Source organism: Citrus clementina, unplaced genomic scaffold (genome assembly GCF_000493195.1).
Source record: "Citrus clementina cultivar Clemenules unplaced genomic scaffold, Citrus_clementina_v1.0 scaffold_2, whole genome shotgun sequence".
In the NCBI taxonomy this organism is placed as follows: domain Eukaryota; kingdom Viridiplantae; phylum Streptophyta; class Magnoliopsida; order Sapindales; family Rutaceae; genus Citrus; species Citrus x clementina.
In genome coordinates this window covers 17,247,539-17,265,031 of record NW_006262688.1, presented here as the reverse complement: position 1 = coordinate 17,265,031, position 17,493 = coordinate 17,247,539, and the positions used below count along the sequence as shown (strand labels likewise).

The 17,493-nt window shown below is 35.6% G+C and overlaps 1 protein-coding gene and 1 non-coding gene across 2 annotated transcripts; one reads left to right on the top strand and one right to left on the bottom strand.

Annotated features, from left to right (window-relative positions):
• Nucleotides 1–1,459: 1,459 nt before the first annotated feature.
• On the top strand, nt 1,460–3,707 carry LOC18052628 (pentatricopeptide repeat-containing protein At1g03560, mitochondrial). The gene has a single exon (XM_006447261.2). The coding sequence runs from the start codon at nt 1,607–1,609 to the stop codon at nt 3,557–3,559; it is 1,953 nt and encodes a 650-aa protein (XP_006447324.1). The 5' UTR covers nt 1,460–1,606; the 3' UTR covers nt 3,560–3,707.
• An 8,810-nt stretch (nt 3,708–12,517) lies between these two features.
• On the bottom strand, nt 12,518–12,621 carry LOC112101266. Its single transcript, XR_002907393.1, has one exon. It is a non-coding gene; the product is annotated as a small nucleolar RNA R71 (small nucleolar RNA).
• Nucleotides 12,622–17,493: the final 4,872 nt, after the last annotated feature.

The following is a 17,493-nucleotide window of genomic DNA, read 5'->3' as shown; positions in this document are numbered from 1 at the left end:
TCTTACCCTTAACATCAGACCTCCATGGATGCTAAATGGATCTTGTGGAGCTTTAGCAACCTGATTCCCATTACACCTTTTCATGCAAATCAGAATTTTCAAAACTCCTAGAGTTACTCACTTGATGTCCCACTGCTAAGAAAATTCTTGAAGATACATTGCATTTTTAATTGAAAAATAAGAGCCCATCAATAACCAAATCATGCAAATCTTTACCAATTTGACAGATACTATCTCTAAACTTGCATCAGCCTTCACCATTCATGAAAAAGAAAAATTTCTTCTCAATCAAAACCAAATCCAAGAGTCAACAATGCTGATAAATGGGTAGCTGAGAAAACTAAAACATAAGTTAAGTCAAATTAGTTATAACCTTTTATGATGGTAAAGTTGTTGAAAAACACATTCTTTGTCCTTGTGAAATTAATAAGAAGTTAATTTTAGAGAGTAAAGAAGAGTTTGACAAACCCTCATCCAATGAAGAAATAACCAACTCCCCTCTTATACCCAATTCCCTCAAGCAATAATCAAGTCAAAGAAATTAAAAAAAAATGTAAAATTAATCTTGTACAAATTGATATCATAAGATATGATTGGTTGATTAAAATAGATTAAATAAAAACTAATTATGTGGGATACAATGAGTTTATTCTAAAAAAATATTGTTGCACAAGCTGATTTGGTAAGATATAATTAATATAAATATGTGTAGAAGGATTCATTAAACATATGAATAATATAAATAAATTATGTAAATCCTACCATATATAAATCTTGTGAGTCCTACTATGTTGATAATTCATATATTTACGTCACATTAATTTGTACAACATTATTTATACAATAAATACTTGTGATTGTATCAGTAATCCCTTGTATATTTAGTATTTGCGGACTCGAGTTTACCTTATTTAAAGGAGGGCTTTAGTTCACCACATTAAAAAATATAATATATATCTCTTACAATATAATTAGAGAAGGAGATATTATTATTTTATCACTTAATACTTTTTGAAATATCATTCTACCACTAAAATTTTCAGATAATGCTTTTTTTCTACTTAATATTTTAGTTTTTATCGTTTTACTATCAAACCGTTAAAGTTAATAGAATTTTTATAGAAATTATAGTAAGTATATTTTAACCTCTAAATTTAAACAACTGAAAACATTATTGATTATTTTATATATTTAAAAAAATTAATTGATAAAATTATAAATTTTATAACTTGTGAAACTTTTAAAATATCCATAATTTCTAAAATACTAATGTGATATCAGTAATTTATTAATAGATTTACCATTTTTATGGTAAAATTATAAAACTGAGTTATCATTAAGTAAAGAAAATAATTCTTTAAATTATTTAGTCGTAATCTCTTAAGTTGTTAGTTAAAATTTATAAACCAAATAAAAAGAGGTCTCACCGACCGGATTTGACCTCGGATCGTTGGATTCAGAGTCCAAAATTCTGAATGCTAGACCGCGGAACATTATAACTCTAGATCTGCCAACATTTTTTATAAATAAACGTTATTTTCATGCACACCAACTTACCTAATTCACCGAGAAGATTACTGTTGGTTAGAAGAGCCCAAATACCCAGATGAGAAGAGTCTTACGGAGACCTTTCTCTGCAACTCTTCTTCAATCTCCACCCAAATTAAAATTGCCACCTTACAAGACCGGCAACAATGTTGGGTCACCGCGAAATATGGGTCCTTTGGCCAGTTTCATCTCAAATCCAAGGTCCGCCAATTCTTTCCCTCCTCCAGAATGGGTAGAGCCATTCAATGACGTCTCTGACTTGGTTTCATGTCCACAAAACTTGAACCCATCTCCGTGGGTAAGGCAAATTTTGAACCTTTTAGATGGGTCTTCTGATATGGAGGCAAATTTAGACTCCTTTTGTCGTAAGTTCTTGATCAAGTTGTCACCAAATTTTGTTTCATTTGTTTTAAGAAATCATGATGTAAGTAAACGGCCTAATGTCGGTTTAAGGCTCTTTACTTGGGCTGCTAGGCAAAAGAAGTATTCTCATAACCTTGAATGTTATATTTCTTTGATTGATTGTTTAGCTTTGTGTGGGGACGTGGATAGAGTTAGATTAGTGTTTAATGAGTTAAAAGAGAAGGGGTTTTTGATGACGGTTTCAGCTGCAAATTCTTTGATTAAGAGTTTTGGGGGGCTAGGAATGGTTGAGGAATTGTTGTGGGTGTGGAGAAGCATGAAGGAGAATGGAATTGAGCCCAGTTTGTATACCTATAATTTTTTGATGAATGGTTTGGTGAATTCAATGTTTATTGAATCTTCTGAGCTGGTTTTTAAGGTTATGGAGAACGGGAAAGTTGGACCTGATGGAGTGACTTATAATACGATGATTAAAGGGTATTGTAAGGTAGGAAAAACACAGAAGGCAATGGAGAAGTTTAGGGCTATGGAGGCTAGAAATGTGCAGCCAGATAAGATTACTTATATGACTTTGATACAAGCTTGTTATTTGGAGGGAGATTTTGATTCTTGTTTGAGTTTATATCATGAAATGGATGAAAAGGGGATTGAAATTCCCTCTCATGCATATAATTTAGTGATTGGAGGGCTTTGTAAAGTAGGAAAATGTATAGAAGGACATGCTATTTTTGAGAGTATGATTAGAAGGGGTTGTCAACCAAATGTGGCTATTTATACAGCTTTGATAGATTCCTATGCAAAACTTGGTAGCATGAATGAGGCAATAAATATCTTTGAGAGGATGAAATATGAGGGAGTTGAACCAGATGATGTTACTTATAGAGTTATTGTAGGTGGTTTGTGTAAGAATGAGAGATTGGAGGAGGCCATGCAGTATTTTGAGTTCTGTAGAGCTAATGGGGTGGCAGTTAATGCCATGTTTTATTCCAGTCTCATTGATGGCCTAGGGAAGGCTGGAAGAGTTGATGAAGCTGAGGAACTTTTTGAGGAGATGGTTGAGAAGGGATGCCCGCGTGACTCATATTGCTACAATGTCCTTATTGATGCCCTTGCTAAGTGCGGAAAGCTTGATGAGGCTTTAGCACTTTTTAAGAGGATGGAAGATGAAGGATGTGATCAAACAGTTTACACATACACAATACTCATCAATGGAATGTTCAAGGAACACAGAAATGAGGAAGCATTAAAGCTGTGGGATATGATGATTGATAAGGGTATCACACCAACTGCAGCTTCTTTTAGGGCTCTCTCAATTGGACTTTGTCTGTCAGGCAAAGTAGCACGCGCTTGTAAGATTTTGGATGAGCTGGCGCCAAAGGGCATAATTCCGGAGACAGCATTTGAAGATATGATCACTTGCTTGTGCAAAGCTGGTCGTATCAAAGAGGCTTGTAAGTTGGCTGATGGGATTGTTGATAGGGAAAGAGAAATTCCTGGAAAAATCCGTACAGCTCTAATAAATGCTTTAAGGAAAGCAGGCAATGCAGATTTGGCCATAAAATTGATGCATAGTAAGATCGGTGTTGGATATGATAGGATGGGTAGCATTAAAAGACGTGTAAAATTCAGGAGTCTCGTTGAAAGTTAGATTGGACGCTGTGATAGTCACTAATGTTGCTTTTGGCTATGTACTTGATGATATCACGTATTACCATGTAAAGCTGCAGAGCTTTTGTGGCTTACCAGTTCACCATTGTACTAATGCAAATTACATTATAAAGAAGTTTTAATTTTAATGGCCTGAAATTTTCGCTTGCTTATGAATTGTCAGTAGGCTTTATTACTTTGCAGGCAAGCCTTATCTATTGGCTTCTGTTGCTTGGAAATTCTAAGCTATCATGTTCTACATAAACATGATCTCTGAATCAGCAAGCTTGGTATTGTTTTGTATAGGTTACCTGCTCAGCAAGCTTTGCATTAAGCATAGATAAACAGTCATCTCCCAGATCACCACATAGAATGTGACTTTCAAGGCAGGTATGTCACACTTATCCTATTTTGCCATTTACAAACTTTTCTATTGGATCCCCAGTATTGTCAGAGTGTTTGTGTTTATGCAGACATATCAGGATTCATTACATTATAGTGTCATGTATGGAGCATTCAGGATTTGTGGGAGCAAAGTGAAGGGATGCATGAGATTGGAGTTATTTTCTATAAAATTGTGAGTATACATTTTTGCAGCAGTTTGATGCTTTGAAGTGTGGACGAGTTTTTGAGGGATCTTGACATTTACATGATTACTGTATGAGAATTATTTAGTTAATTATACGAGAAATAATTGAATTTATAGAACTTTCAGTGTTATGAAATGTGATAAATCTCTCATCTTCATTAGTGTTGGGCAATGTTTAGGTATATGTTTTACTCCATGTTGACAAAATTTGTGATTCCATGTTTTAAGTGATCAACTTTAAATAGACGAAACGATGAAACGTAAGGGTATCTTACTACATTGAAGCTTGTTTATACAATAATTGTATATATAATTTTAAAAATGTTGGTGAATTTTAAACTTGCTCACCTGAAGGAACAAACAGAGAAGGTGGATTTTGATGTTACATAGAATGTGATTACAGGAAATCCTCTTTGAATATGTACATGAAACCTTTACTAGTAGGCATCAATTCATACTGCTCCAACTGTAATGGCGAATTATTGCTGCTATCTTGAGCACTTGCAAACTATGTGGAATGATTTTACAATGTTTTTGTAGTATGGTTGAATATTCATAAGCAATTCGTTACTGTCAAGTCTATAATTTAGAAAAATATTAGGTGAACAAATTATATGTTTCTGATGCAGAGTCAAAAAACGGAGGAATTCCTAATTAAATTTGAAGTTGATAGATTTTAGGAACATTTTATTTAATTTGTGTTTTAATTTTATTATTTACGTATTTCTTATTTGAGTTGTATTTTTGTTTAGGTATGACTCGTAGTAAAGTATGTTTTCTAGTGTAACTTAGATAACCTCTTTTATAGCGCCTTGAGAGAGAGAGAGAGAGACATAATATGTTGTTCTTGATTATTTTCAATTGAAGTGTAAGTTTTTGAATTTTGTTATTTTTTGGTATCCTATGGAATGGGTAATTTTTAAAAACCTCCCCTGAGGTTTGGGCTTGTTGCAAGTAGATGGCGAGAATTGATTTATTTATAAAAAACCCCCTACCGTCAGTTAATTTTAACATTGATCGTTAGTTGACTGTGCAAAGACAATATTACCCTTAACAATAGTTTGTAGACGGAAGTAGCTAAAAAAAAATCAAAATTATTGGCTATTTTACCCTCTTTAAATTATTGATATTTTCTTAAAGTTCTTATAAAAAAAATAAAATTAAAAACTTGAAAAATCCTCTTTAAATTATTGATATTTTCTTAAAGTTCCTACAAGAAAGATAAAATTAAAAACTTAAAAATGAAATAGTCATAATTTTTACCTATGATATTGTAAATCTTTGGAATTGACAAGGATAAAATTGTCAAAAAATAGGGTTTGTACTTTTCACGCCAACAATTTTAGTTTTTTTTTTAGTTATGTTAGTCTACAAACTATGGTTAAGGGCAATATTGTCTTTGCACAGTCAACTAACGGTCAATGTTAAAATTAACTGACGGTAGGGGATTTTTTACAAATAAACAAATTTTCGCTATCTACTTGCAACAAATCCAAACTTCAGGAGAGGTTTTTAAAAATTACCCCTATGGAATCAATGATGTTTTACTATCTAAGTTCTCAGGTTATCTCAGATTCAAACATGAATTTAGTTTATCTCTTTGTTCTGCATCCCCAATTAACCAATCACCCTATATCTATTTATCTTTCTGTTGTGATAGTTTCATTGTAGGTTGTTTTCTTGTACATGGGTTGCATCAATTTTCTTCTATAAATTCAAGAATTGTGTGATGGAGAAATAGTACCCGGCAAGTTTTCAAAAAAAATTGTTTTTGGTGCAAAAGTAAAATATGAAAGGGTGGAAAAGACTGAATGAATGATAATTTTGATTTGAGGGTGTTTCGTTTCCCTATAGCCACAAGCTCGAGCTCTGGTGGGGTTGAACTCATCACTTTTTGTGGTATTGTTTTGGTCAACGGCCCAAAAAAAAAAAAAAAAATCTTTATTATGCAAGGGAAATCTAATTGTCCTTTAGAACTTAAAAGAAGGCATTTGATAGATCCCCTCACTCCAAGGATGATCAGCCACTCCTGTTGGAATCAAATAAAGCTTGCCTCTTAACATTTTATATCTTTCTTGACTAGTCTTGCATTCATTCATTATGTTTGTTTGTCTGGAGCCATGTGGACATTTTCCGTTAAAAAAGTTGGCTTCGTCTCTTTGGCTTAAGTTCACATTGCAGATACTATTTGTGGATTGAGTTTTGAAACTAAAGTGTTGTTGGGTTTTGTTTTGTGTTCATTGAGACTGGAATTTTCTATCTTTGCTAAAATGTCAACTTCAACCATGGATATTATCGTTCTAGGAGACAAAGTACGTTTTTTTTTCCCTGCTTTTCAGTTGGCGTTGAGTATTCTATTCCCATACGGCAAAAGGGATATCTCTCCTGCGAACTGCAGAATGTAGATTGCAGCAGATTGTATTGGTTGCAACATCACTTTTAAATAAACCCAAGTCTCCTGCTACAAATTTGTTAATAGCTAATGTTTGGGGAATAAATAAAATATTAAAAATAAAGCGTCACACATTAACGTGAAGGTTATGTGACTATAATTTATTTTGGGGAGGTATTCGATCTATATTAAGTATACCTGCCAATTGAGTTGGAACACAGGGAACGCCATGACAAAATTATAGTATTAAAGAAAATATCTAAAAATATTCACCATACGTGCTATTTCCATCGTCTAAAGAGAATATTGATTTGGTAAAATCAAATAAATAATATTTTGTTGGAAAAGAGGGGACTGTTGGCCATCACACCTGCAAAAAGCGGCACGCCAAGTACAATGATACTCAACTGTCACACCTACAACTGCCCAAATAGCTTTTGCAAAGTTTTCCAGGACCACATTGCAGCATATACCATGTGTGCAAGAAAACAACTTATGCATCATAACGTGCTCTTTGCTTTGTAAGCATGCTCCTAATCGCCCAAAGATCACCATAAAAGTAAAAGGATGAGAATCTTAGAAAGGACATAGCTTTTGCAAAGTTTTCCAGGACTACATTGCAGCGTATACCATGTGTGCAAGAAAACAACTTACGCATCATAACGTGCTCTTTGCTTCGTAAGCATGCCCCTAATCGCCCAAAGATCACCATAAAAGTAAAAAGGACGAGAATCTTAGAAAGGACAGTAGAATCACCACTAAAGATGTGTCATGTGGTAAGGGTACCTAGAGTGTACTATATAAAGGCAATAAGGTTCTATTTTTCTTAAACTCATTACAAAAACACACAAAAAAAGACTAAAGTTTTATTCAACTTCTAGCCACTATTTTAAAGAGCTTGCAAGCTCTCATCACCTTAAAAAGTTCAATTAGCTTACTTGAGTTTCGGATGTAGTCGCCGGCCATTGCCGACTCCACCTCTAACCTCCTTTTTGTTGTTTTGCAGGTTTAAAGGCATTCTTTCAAGTCCTCTCTCCCCACATCTGACCTTTGACTATTATCAGCCCCTCTCCCACTCTTCTTCTCCTCCTTTGAAGCCCAGAACAGTCTCTATAACGCAATTAAGTGAGATGCCTTGAATCCCAAAAATAAATTCATTATTTTGGTGAGATTTTGTCCCTTTTTCTTGCACTCAAATCCACTTAAAACAACTAACAAATTAATGTATTGTGTAGCTGATTTGCTTGAAAAGTGATGAATGTGAGCTTAATTAACTCTTTGGTTTGATAGGGTCCCCAGCAACAAAGGATGCCATCTGTTTGAGGAGTTCTTTTTGCGCCAATCTTTTTCTAGTAACGTAGGCCAATTCCATACGTATTTTCCTTTTCAATGCTCATGTTTGTGCCCACAGAAGATAAAAGATGTGGGTCTATGCCTTTTTCTGCTCTCATTATCAAAAGATGATTAAGCAACGTTGGCAGCATTTTCAATTGAAACGACATCCCTATCAAATCTGTCTTTAAAAAAAAAAAAAAAAATTAGGGGAAAAAGTTTACTAATGCCTAAACTAGCAAAATGACTGTTATTTTTAAAAAACAAGGGCAGCTATAGAACATTTTCAATTATTTTTGTTGCAAGATACAATTTCCAGTTACATTAGTGATTTCTTATTGTGACCACCTGAGTGTCTTCCTGACTTTCTTTAGTAAAGTAGACCATAATAACTTGCCCAGGTGCCACAGAAGCTGTAAAACTTGTAGCTGACCTTAAATTCAACCTAATTCCAGTTCAATAATTGCCGCATTCGTTAGGATATATTGACAGTAATAGTCCTGGTATTTATCATTTATGTTTGCACAAGGAATTTATTTTTGCTGCTTCCTTACAAGCTGGACCATCAAAACTTGATAAAGGAACGCCTTTTAGTAGCTGTTTAAAGCCACTCTTTCTCTAAGCACAATTGGCCAATAACACTTTCAAGAAACATAATGAAATGACCCATTCAGATGCTTCCATTTCACAAAATATTTAATACCTTTGAAATTCGGAACCCACATCGACATATACCATCAATTGCATGTTGCAGAATATTTTCATGTTTTAGATGCTCCATTTGAAAGGGTATCAGTTAAAAAGTCAGTTTCATTTTCAATGACTACGTATATGCACATAGTCAAACGAAAATGATTTGGTCACAAGCATATCTTAAAAGCCGAAAATATTAAGACCCTACATTATCTTTGAAAAGGATCAATTGTAAGATCTCTTGGGTCACACATATCTTAAGTGATGTCTATGATTATCTTCAAAAATTCCTAACGAGATTCTTCTTATATCTTGAGATTTACCGGAACTACTTGTTTAGAATTGATTGTCAGGAAACGGAAAAGAAAAACTAACTCTAGTTCAAAAAACGAATAACATGATTCATGTTTAAAGCTATGTTTCTAAATGAAGAACTTCTGCCAAATATTAAAAACGCAATTGCTTTTTTTTTTTTTTTTGGGGGGGGGGGGTTAATAACTTACATTAAAACAACGAAAAATAGTCAACAATACAGACTGCATTGTGCTTAAATATAAGATCATATTAACTTCAATACAATACTTAGGATAATACTTTGACTCTCTTTTTCACTTATTTTCTCTCGCTTTTTACTTTCCATTCCTCTTCTTTCCTACCATTTCTTCCAACCAAACGTGGGCCTAGTACCTAGTAATAAACAAACCAAGTTATTGGTTACAAATTTGAATTAACTAAAAGGAAAAGGACTTTCCTAACTAAGATTGTATGAGATTGGGTTTGGGTTAGTCTCCTTCTAAGCGATGCTCTCTTTCTCTCTGAAAGAGAACAAAAGAATGGAGTAGGTTGGAGCTATAATGACTCCACTTCTTCACTCATGTGTTTGAGTGTTTTGTAGTGCTATTGTTAGTCCACTAAAGTGGGGAGTGAAATTAAGAGGGAGAATAAGGGTGATTAAAACATTGGGGTTTTAAACACAGGGTAGTTAGTAGGGAAGCAATTATTGTGCCCACCATCCATGGACACAGAGGAATTAATATGCAAGTGCAAAGCTATTTCTATCCAAGAAGGTAGTGAGAGTAAGCTCTCCTATAGAAGCATAATGAAAGAAAAATGAGGACATATAGTGGCCAATTTGTTAGTAGGTAAGATTCTACTAGCAAGAAGTATACACACGGAAGAAATCAGGACAACATTGGTGCAAGCATGGTGGACAAACAAAGAGGTGAAGATTGAAAACTTGGAAAGCAGTGTCTTTTTGTTCAAGTTTGATTCGGAGGTTGATAAGATAAAAGTGATGGCTGGAGGGCCATGGCATTTTGACAGGGCCTTGATCGTGCTGGAGGAACCCAGTGGAGTTGGGAATATAAGGAAACAGAAGTTCATACACGCAACATTCTAGATTCAATTTCATAATGTACCAATAGGTTGTATAGAGCAAGAAAGTGTTCAAAAGCTTGGAGAACTAATTGGAGAGGTCTTGGAAGTAAAAACCGATGATGAAGGTGGGCATTGGCCTATATGTAAGAGTCAGAATATCCATTGACATAATGAAACCGTTATAGAAAATGGTTTTCTTGGAGCTTAAAGATGATGATGAGGTGGAGCTATCGGTGTTGTATGAACGACTTTCAGATTTTTGCTTTTGTTGTAGGCTTATTGGACACCAGTTCAAGGAGTGTGAAACAGACAAGGGGCAACCTAAGGATAAATTGCCTTATGGAACATATATGAAGGCGTTGTCTAAGGTTGAGAAAACTATGCTGAATTGAAGGAGAGAGATGTTGAGTGTTAGAAAATGCATATTTATAAAGGAGAAAACCGTCATTTTACATTTCAAGTCTTACTAACAACCCTTACTTTTATGTATTTAACCTTCTTGTGATTTAATTACATGTGTTTTATTTTAATTAAGTATTTTATGTATTTTAGGGGCATTATAGTCATTTCACAATAAAGGAGAAATTAGACGGCAAAACGGACATCACTTTTGAACTCAGGACGGTCAAAAACCTTAGGAGGAGCATAAAAGGAAAAATGGCACTATTCACGTGTACAATACTATTCACGTGTACGGTACTGTATACGTTACTGTTCACGACACTGTTCACATAGACGGATGATGACGTGGCATTGACCGATGATGTGGCATTGACTGATGAGGTGTCACGATCCTGTTGGACTAAAATTCTTATGTACTGTTGATGGTGACGTGGCAGCATATCAGTGGACGAAAAATCTCGCGTATGGTGCATGCATCACACAGGATTATTTTCAACCAAACCGCGTTACTGTTCATCCGCGTGGTCAAATCGTGGACTGTTGACGTGGCGCAATCCTGAGCGTCCAAACTGTTTTTAATCCGATGGCCATGATTTACTCCATGTATCTATAAAAAGGGGGCCTCTCCCCCCTAATTTGATATCTCTGAATCCATTTTTGGGATCCATTTTCTGTAATTCCTTCTCCATCTTGTATTTTCTTCGTATTTTAATAAATTTCCATTTTACCCCTAGTTCAATTATGAGTGGCTAATTTTCTTTCAAGCTTGGGTTGAAGGTGAAGTCTCAACATGTGTCATGGGTTTAATTTGGTAAATTTATTTTCTCTTCCCCTCTAATTTTTGTGGATGTTTTGACTTCTCGTCGACAAATAATAATAGTCTTGTCTAGATACCGCCTTGGTTACACCGGCTCTCTAGTATAAGGTTATTATTATTTGGCACGATAAGCCCTTAGCACCATATTGATTAGAGCGTGGTTCATGAGGTGTGGACTCCCCCCTCATGATTTAATTGGCATTAATACGGATTATTTAGCCCATGATGCATGTTGATACGGATCCAGATACCCAAGTACGTCAATTTAATAGATTTTCTCTTCAATTTATTCTCTCCATTGCAATTCCAATTTTAGAATTTATTCTTGCCATTTTAATTTAAGTATTAGCATATTCCAAATCATTTCCACCATAAATCCAACTACCCATTTACAAAATTAATTCTATATATAATTAAAATCCATCTACTCGTGGGATCGACACTCGTCACCATTAGTGTATACTACAATAGATTCGTGCGCTTGCGAGTACATTAAAATTTGCACAACAAGTTTTTGGCGCCGTTGCCGGGGAGGTAAGTAATTTTAATTCGTAAAATTAATTTTTTGTGAATAATTTCTTTTATTTGTTTTCTTGTATTTTTTTATTATTAAAAAAAAAGTGAATCTACATTTAAAGGTTAGTATTTTTTCTTTTTCTCTTCTTTAAAATTCTGTAATTTAATTTTCAATTTATTTTTCTTTGTAATTTTTTTATTTTATTTTAATTAATTTAATTTTTAGTTAATTTCTTTCACGTATTTATTTTTGTGTATTTTTATAGAAAGGTTGTAATAGCGCAATAAGGTTAGTATCGTAATTTCTCCCTCTTCTTTATTTTTATTTGTTTTGTTCCCATCTTTATTTTTATTTTATTTGTTTTGCATGCATGATCGTAGGTCATTATTACCCAATCTTGAACCTATAGACCTTGAACTTGAGAAAACACTTCGCACACACAAACATATTAAAAATAAAATGGATTTGCAACCACAGGAGAGGCCATTTAAGGACTACTTCAGTCTTTTAGCTAATTTGAGCACATCATGCATAAGATACCCTAATGTAGCTGCTAGGAGCTTTGAACTAAAACCTAGTGTGCTAAATTGTCTCCCCACATTTTATGGCCTAGAAAATGAGGATCCATATAATCATCTGAATGATTTTCATGCCATTTGTCAAACTTTTAAATATGAATATTTTTCAGACGATGATGTTAAACTCAGATTATTCCCATTTTCTTTAAAGGATAGAGCTCGTTCATGGCTTAATACATTGCCTGCTAATAGCATTTCATCATGGGAACAAATGGTAACTAAATTTTTGAATAAATATTTCCCAGTGCATAAAACCAATGCTATTCGCAGGGAAATCTCGGAGTTTACCCAGAGAGAGGACGAGCAATTTTTTGAAACATGGGAGCGATTTAATGGGCTACTCTTGAAGTGTCCACATCATGGGTACGAGAAATGGCACCAATGCCAATACTTTTTGGAGGGATTACTACCAAATGTGCAAGAATGGCTAATGGCAACGAGTGGAGGAGAGCTAATGTTAAAAAGTGCATCAGAGATTTGGGAATTCTTTCAGCGACAAGCAGATAATTCCCAACAACGGAGTCGATCACTCAGGAATACTAGAAGAATTAAAGGAGTGAATGAGGTTCAAATTGGCGAATCAACTTTGGGAATCAAAGAAGTCAAGGAGATGGTTGAAGGTCTTGCTCGACAAATAGCATCGTTATCAACTGCGAAATCAATAGAACCACATGACCATGACTCATACTCAGATCAAGCCAATGCCATAGGTGTAATGAGAAAGCCATCAAATTACAACCCATACTCCAACACATATAACCCTGGATGGAGAGATCACCCCAATTTTTCATGGTCTCAAGGACTCCAACAGAATGGACCAGCAGCTCCAGCTCCACCAATGCAACCAATTCCTCAAATTTCTCAAGCCTCTCAGCCCCCATTTAGACCATACAATCAGAACCAGAACTACTCTCAACCCAGACCATGGGAGGATGCATTCCAGAATTTCAAAAATCTTACTCACTCCACGATTGAGCAACAGAATCGCACCATTGATGGACTACGAAATGAGTTGAGAGCAGGCTTCAACTCACAAGCTCAATCAGTTTCAAGCCTCGAGAAGATGGTGGGACAACTTGCTTCTTTAGTTCAGACCTTGGCAATGACCGTTGAGAAAGGTAAGTTTCCAAGTCAACCAGTGCCTAACCCTAAAGGAGTGCATGAAGCAAGTACCAGTTCACCACAGCAGCATGGAGAGGTCAAAGCAGTCATGACCTTACGAAAAGGAAAAGAAGTCGACAACAAAGTGGAGATGCCGGTGACAAAAGAAAATCAAATTGTACCTGTGAATGTTGAGGAATCATCACCGGAGGAGAAAGAAGAAACCAACCCACGAGAATACGTTCCGAAAGCTCCATTTCCTCAGAGGTTAGCGAAAGGAAAAAAAAGGGAAAATCCACAGGTGAGATTCTTGAAATCTTCAAACAGGTAAGTGTTAACATCCCTTTGCTTGATGCTATTAAACAAGTTCGATCTTATGCCAAGTTTCTTAAAGACTTTGTACTAAAAAGAGAAATATGCATGTTCAAAAGAAGGCATTTTTAACAGAAAACATTAGTTCTATACTCCAACATAAAATTCCTTTAAAATGCAAAGACCTAGGCTCCCCCACTATCTCGTGTAGTATAGGGAACCACACAATTGAGAATGCTTTGTTGGATTTAGGAGCTAGTGTAAATTTGTTGCCTTATTCTGTATTTGTGAAACTTGGACTTGGAGAATTACACCCAACTCCAGTGGTGTTACAGCTTGCAGATCGGTCCACAAAAATACCTCGTGGTATTGTGGAGGACGTGCTTATTCAGGTAGACAAGTTTTATTTTCCTGTTGATTTCATTGTAATTGACACTCAACCTATACAGGATTCAAGGAAGCACATTCCCATTATCCTAGGCCGACCTTTCTTGGCAACTGCGGATGCTCACATTCAATGCAGGACTGGAAATATGCAGTTGTCTTTCGGCAACATGACTATGGAGCTGAACATCTTCAACATTGCCAAACAACCTCACAATGCAGATGATGAAATTGTTGATGTGGATTTAATTGAAGCATTAGTTGATAATACTTTTCTTTCAAACCTTAGTGATGATCCTTTACAAACATGTTTAACTCACTTTGGTTTTGATTTTTATATTGACAGATCGGTTGATAAGGTCAACGCCCTACTTGACTCAGCACCATCTATGGACACTAATAAATGGAAGTCAAGAGTTGAACAACTAGCACCATCAGAGAAGAAACTCATCCCATCATCAGAATCACCACCGAAACTCGAGCTCAAACCATTACCCAACACTCTGGAATATGCATTTTTGGGAGAAGAAAGTACTTTGCCGGTAATCATCTCATCATCCTTCAATGACAAACAAAAAGGTAAGTTGTTGGATGTTTTAAAAGAGCACAAAGGAGCATTAGGATGGACCATAGCAGATATAAAAGGTATAAATCCAGTAGACTGCATGCATTACATTCACCTCGATGAAAATGCTAAATCTACTAGGGAAATGCAACGTCGGTTAAATCCTAATATGAAAGAAGTTGTTAGAATTGAAGTCCTTAAGCTATTAGATGCAGGTATCATTTACCCAATTTCTGATAGTTCATGGGTCAGTCCTGTACAAGTCATCCCCAAAAAGTCAGGAGTCACAGTAGTTACCAATGTTGATAATGAATTGATACCAACTAGGGTAACTACAGGATGGCGTGTATGCATTGATTATAGAAAATTGAATTCTGTCACACGTAAAGACCATTTTCCTTTACCATTTATTGATCAAATGCTTGATAGATTAGCAGGCCATGAATTTTATTGCTTTCTAGATGGCTACTCAGGATATAATCAGATTCCCATAGCACCAAAAGATCAAGAGAAAACTACTTTCACTTGCCCTTTTGGCACATTTGCATATAGGAGAATGCCATTTGGATTATGTAATGCACCTGCTACATTTCAACGATGCATGTTGAACATTTTTTCTAATATGGTTGAACGATTCCTTGAAGTCTTTATGGATGATTTTTCTGTCTTTGGTGACTCGTTTGATCAATGTTTGCATCATCTAACACTAGTTCTGCAGAGATGTGTCGAGAAGAACTTGGTCTTAAATTGGGAGAAATGCCATTTTATGGTAAAACAAAGTATTGTTCTCGGTCACATCATTTCGAGCAAAGGTATTGAGGTTGACAAAGCCAAGGTGGATCTCATTTCTAATCTTCCTCCACCCAAAACAGTCAGAGAAGTAAGATCTTTCCTTGGGCATGCTGGGTTCTATAGACGTTTCATTAAAGATTTTAGCAAAGTTTCTAGACCCTTATGCAATTTACTTGCTAAGGATGTACCTTTTGTCTTTGATGATTCATGTCTTGTTGCGTTTGAAAAATTAAAGCATTTATTGACATCATCACCCATCATTTAGCCCCCGAACTGGAGCTTACCATTTGAACTCATGTGTGATGCATCTGATTATGCAGTAGGAGCAGTATTAGGACAAAGAGTTGATCGAATTCCCCACGTTATTTACTATGCTAGTATGACATTGAATGATGCACAGTTGAACTATTCAACTACTGAAAAAGAAATGCTAGCAGTAGTGTTTGCATTAGAGAAATTTCGATCTTATCTCATTGGTTGTAAAATAATCATGTTCACAGATCATGCTGCTCTTAAATATCTTCTCACAAAGAAAGATGCAAAAGCTAGGCTAATTCGTTGGGTGTTACTTTTGCAGGAATTTGACTTGGAATTCAAAGATAAGAAAGGGACAGAAAATGTTGTGGCGGACCACCTCTCTCGTCTCCATTTTGACTCAATTACAGAGCCATTAATATTGAATGAGTCATTTCCAGATGAACAATTAATGAGTGTAGAATTATTACCTTGGTATGCTGATATAGTTAATTATCTTGTTACAGGTAAACTTCCAGAGCATTGGACCAAGCAAGACAAGGCTAAATTCTTTGCAGAAATAAAGAATTTCTTTTGGGATGACCCATATTTATTCAAGTATTGTGCAGACCAAATTGTTAGACGATGTGTCCCAGAAAGTGAAATTCAGAATATCCTTTCATTCTGCCATGAACAAGCTTGTGGAGGCCATTTCAGTGCTAAGAAAACCGCGACTAAAGTTTTACAATGTGGTTTTTATTGGCCAACTATATTTCGAGATGCTTACACTTTCTGTTCTTCATGTGATAGGTGTCAACGAATGGGGAGCATTACGCGAAGGAACATGATGCCACTAAATCCAATTTTAGTGGTTGAGATTTTTGACGTATTGGGTATCGACTTCATGGGACCCTTTCCCCCGTCTTTTGGTCATCAATACATATTGGTTGCTGTTGACTATGTATCAAAATGGGTAGAAGCAATTCCATGTAGGACCAATGATCACAAGGTGGTGATAGCATTTTTGAAAAGCAACATTGTTTCACGCTTTGGATTCCCTCGAGCGATAATCAGTGATGGTGGTGCCCACTTTTGTAACAAAGCATTCAAAGCTCTTTTGACAAAGTATTCAATCACACACAAAGTGGCAACTCCGTATCATCCTCAAACTAGTGGCCAAGTTGAGATATCCAATCGAGAAATAAAGCACATATTAGAAAAAACGGTGAGGCCAGACAGGAAAGATTGGTCATTAAGACTTGATGATGCATTATGGGCATATAGAACGGCTTTCAAGACCCCGATTGGGATGTCACCCTACTGGCTAGTGTATGGAAAAGCTTGCCACCTACCTGTGGAACTCGAGCATCGTGCGTATTGGGCCATCAAGAAATTCAATTTTGACATGCAGCAAGCCAGCTCAGAAAGAAGATTACAGCTGGCAGAACTTGAAGAAATTCGCAATGATGCATACGAAAATGCCAAGATTTACAAGCAACGAATGAAAGTCTTCCATGATAAGCAAATTATGAGAAAATCGTTCACTCCAGGTCAGAAAGTGCTTTTATTCAATTCTCGCTTGCACCTATTCCCAGGTAAGTTACGCTCTCGTTGGTCTGGCCCATTTATTGTTCATATTGTTTTTCCACATGGGACAATTGAAATTAAGGACCCAAAGAACAGTGTCACGTTTAAAGTTAATGGTCAAAGATTAAAGCCATATCTAGAATACCAACCACATGGAGAAGACATCGAAATAAATTTGAGTGACCCACCAAATTTGAATTGATTTTTTTTTTCAGTGATTTGATTTTTTTTTCTTTCTTTATTTTATTCTTTTGCTAATTGAA

Excerpts from the sequence above, each read along its gene's own strand:
- LOC18052628 (XM_006447261.2), top strand. The coding sequence starts at position 1,607 with ATGAGAAGAGTCTTACGGAGACCTTTCTCTGCAACTCTTCTTCAATCT.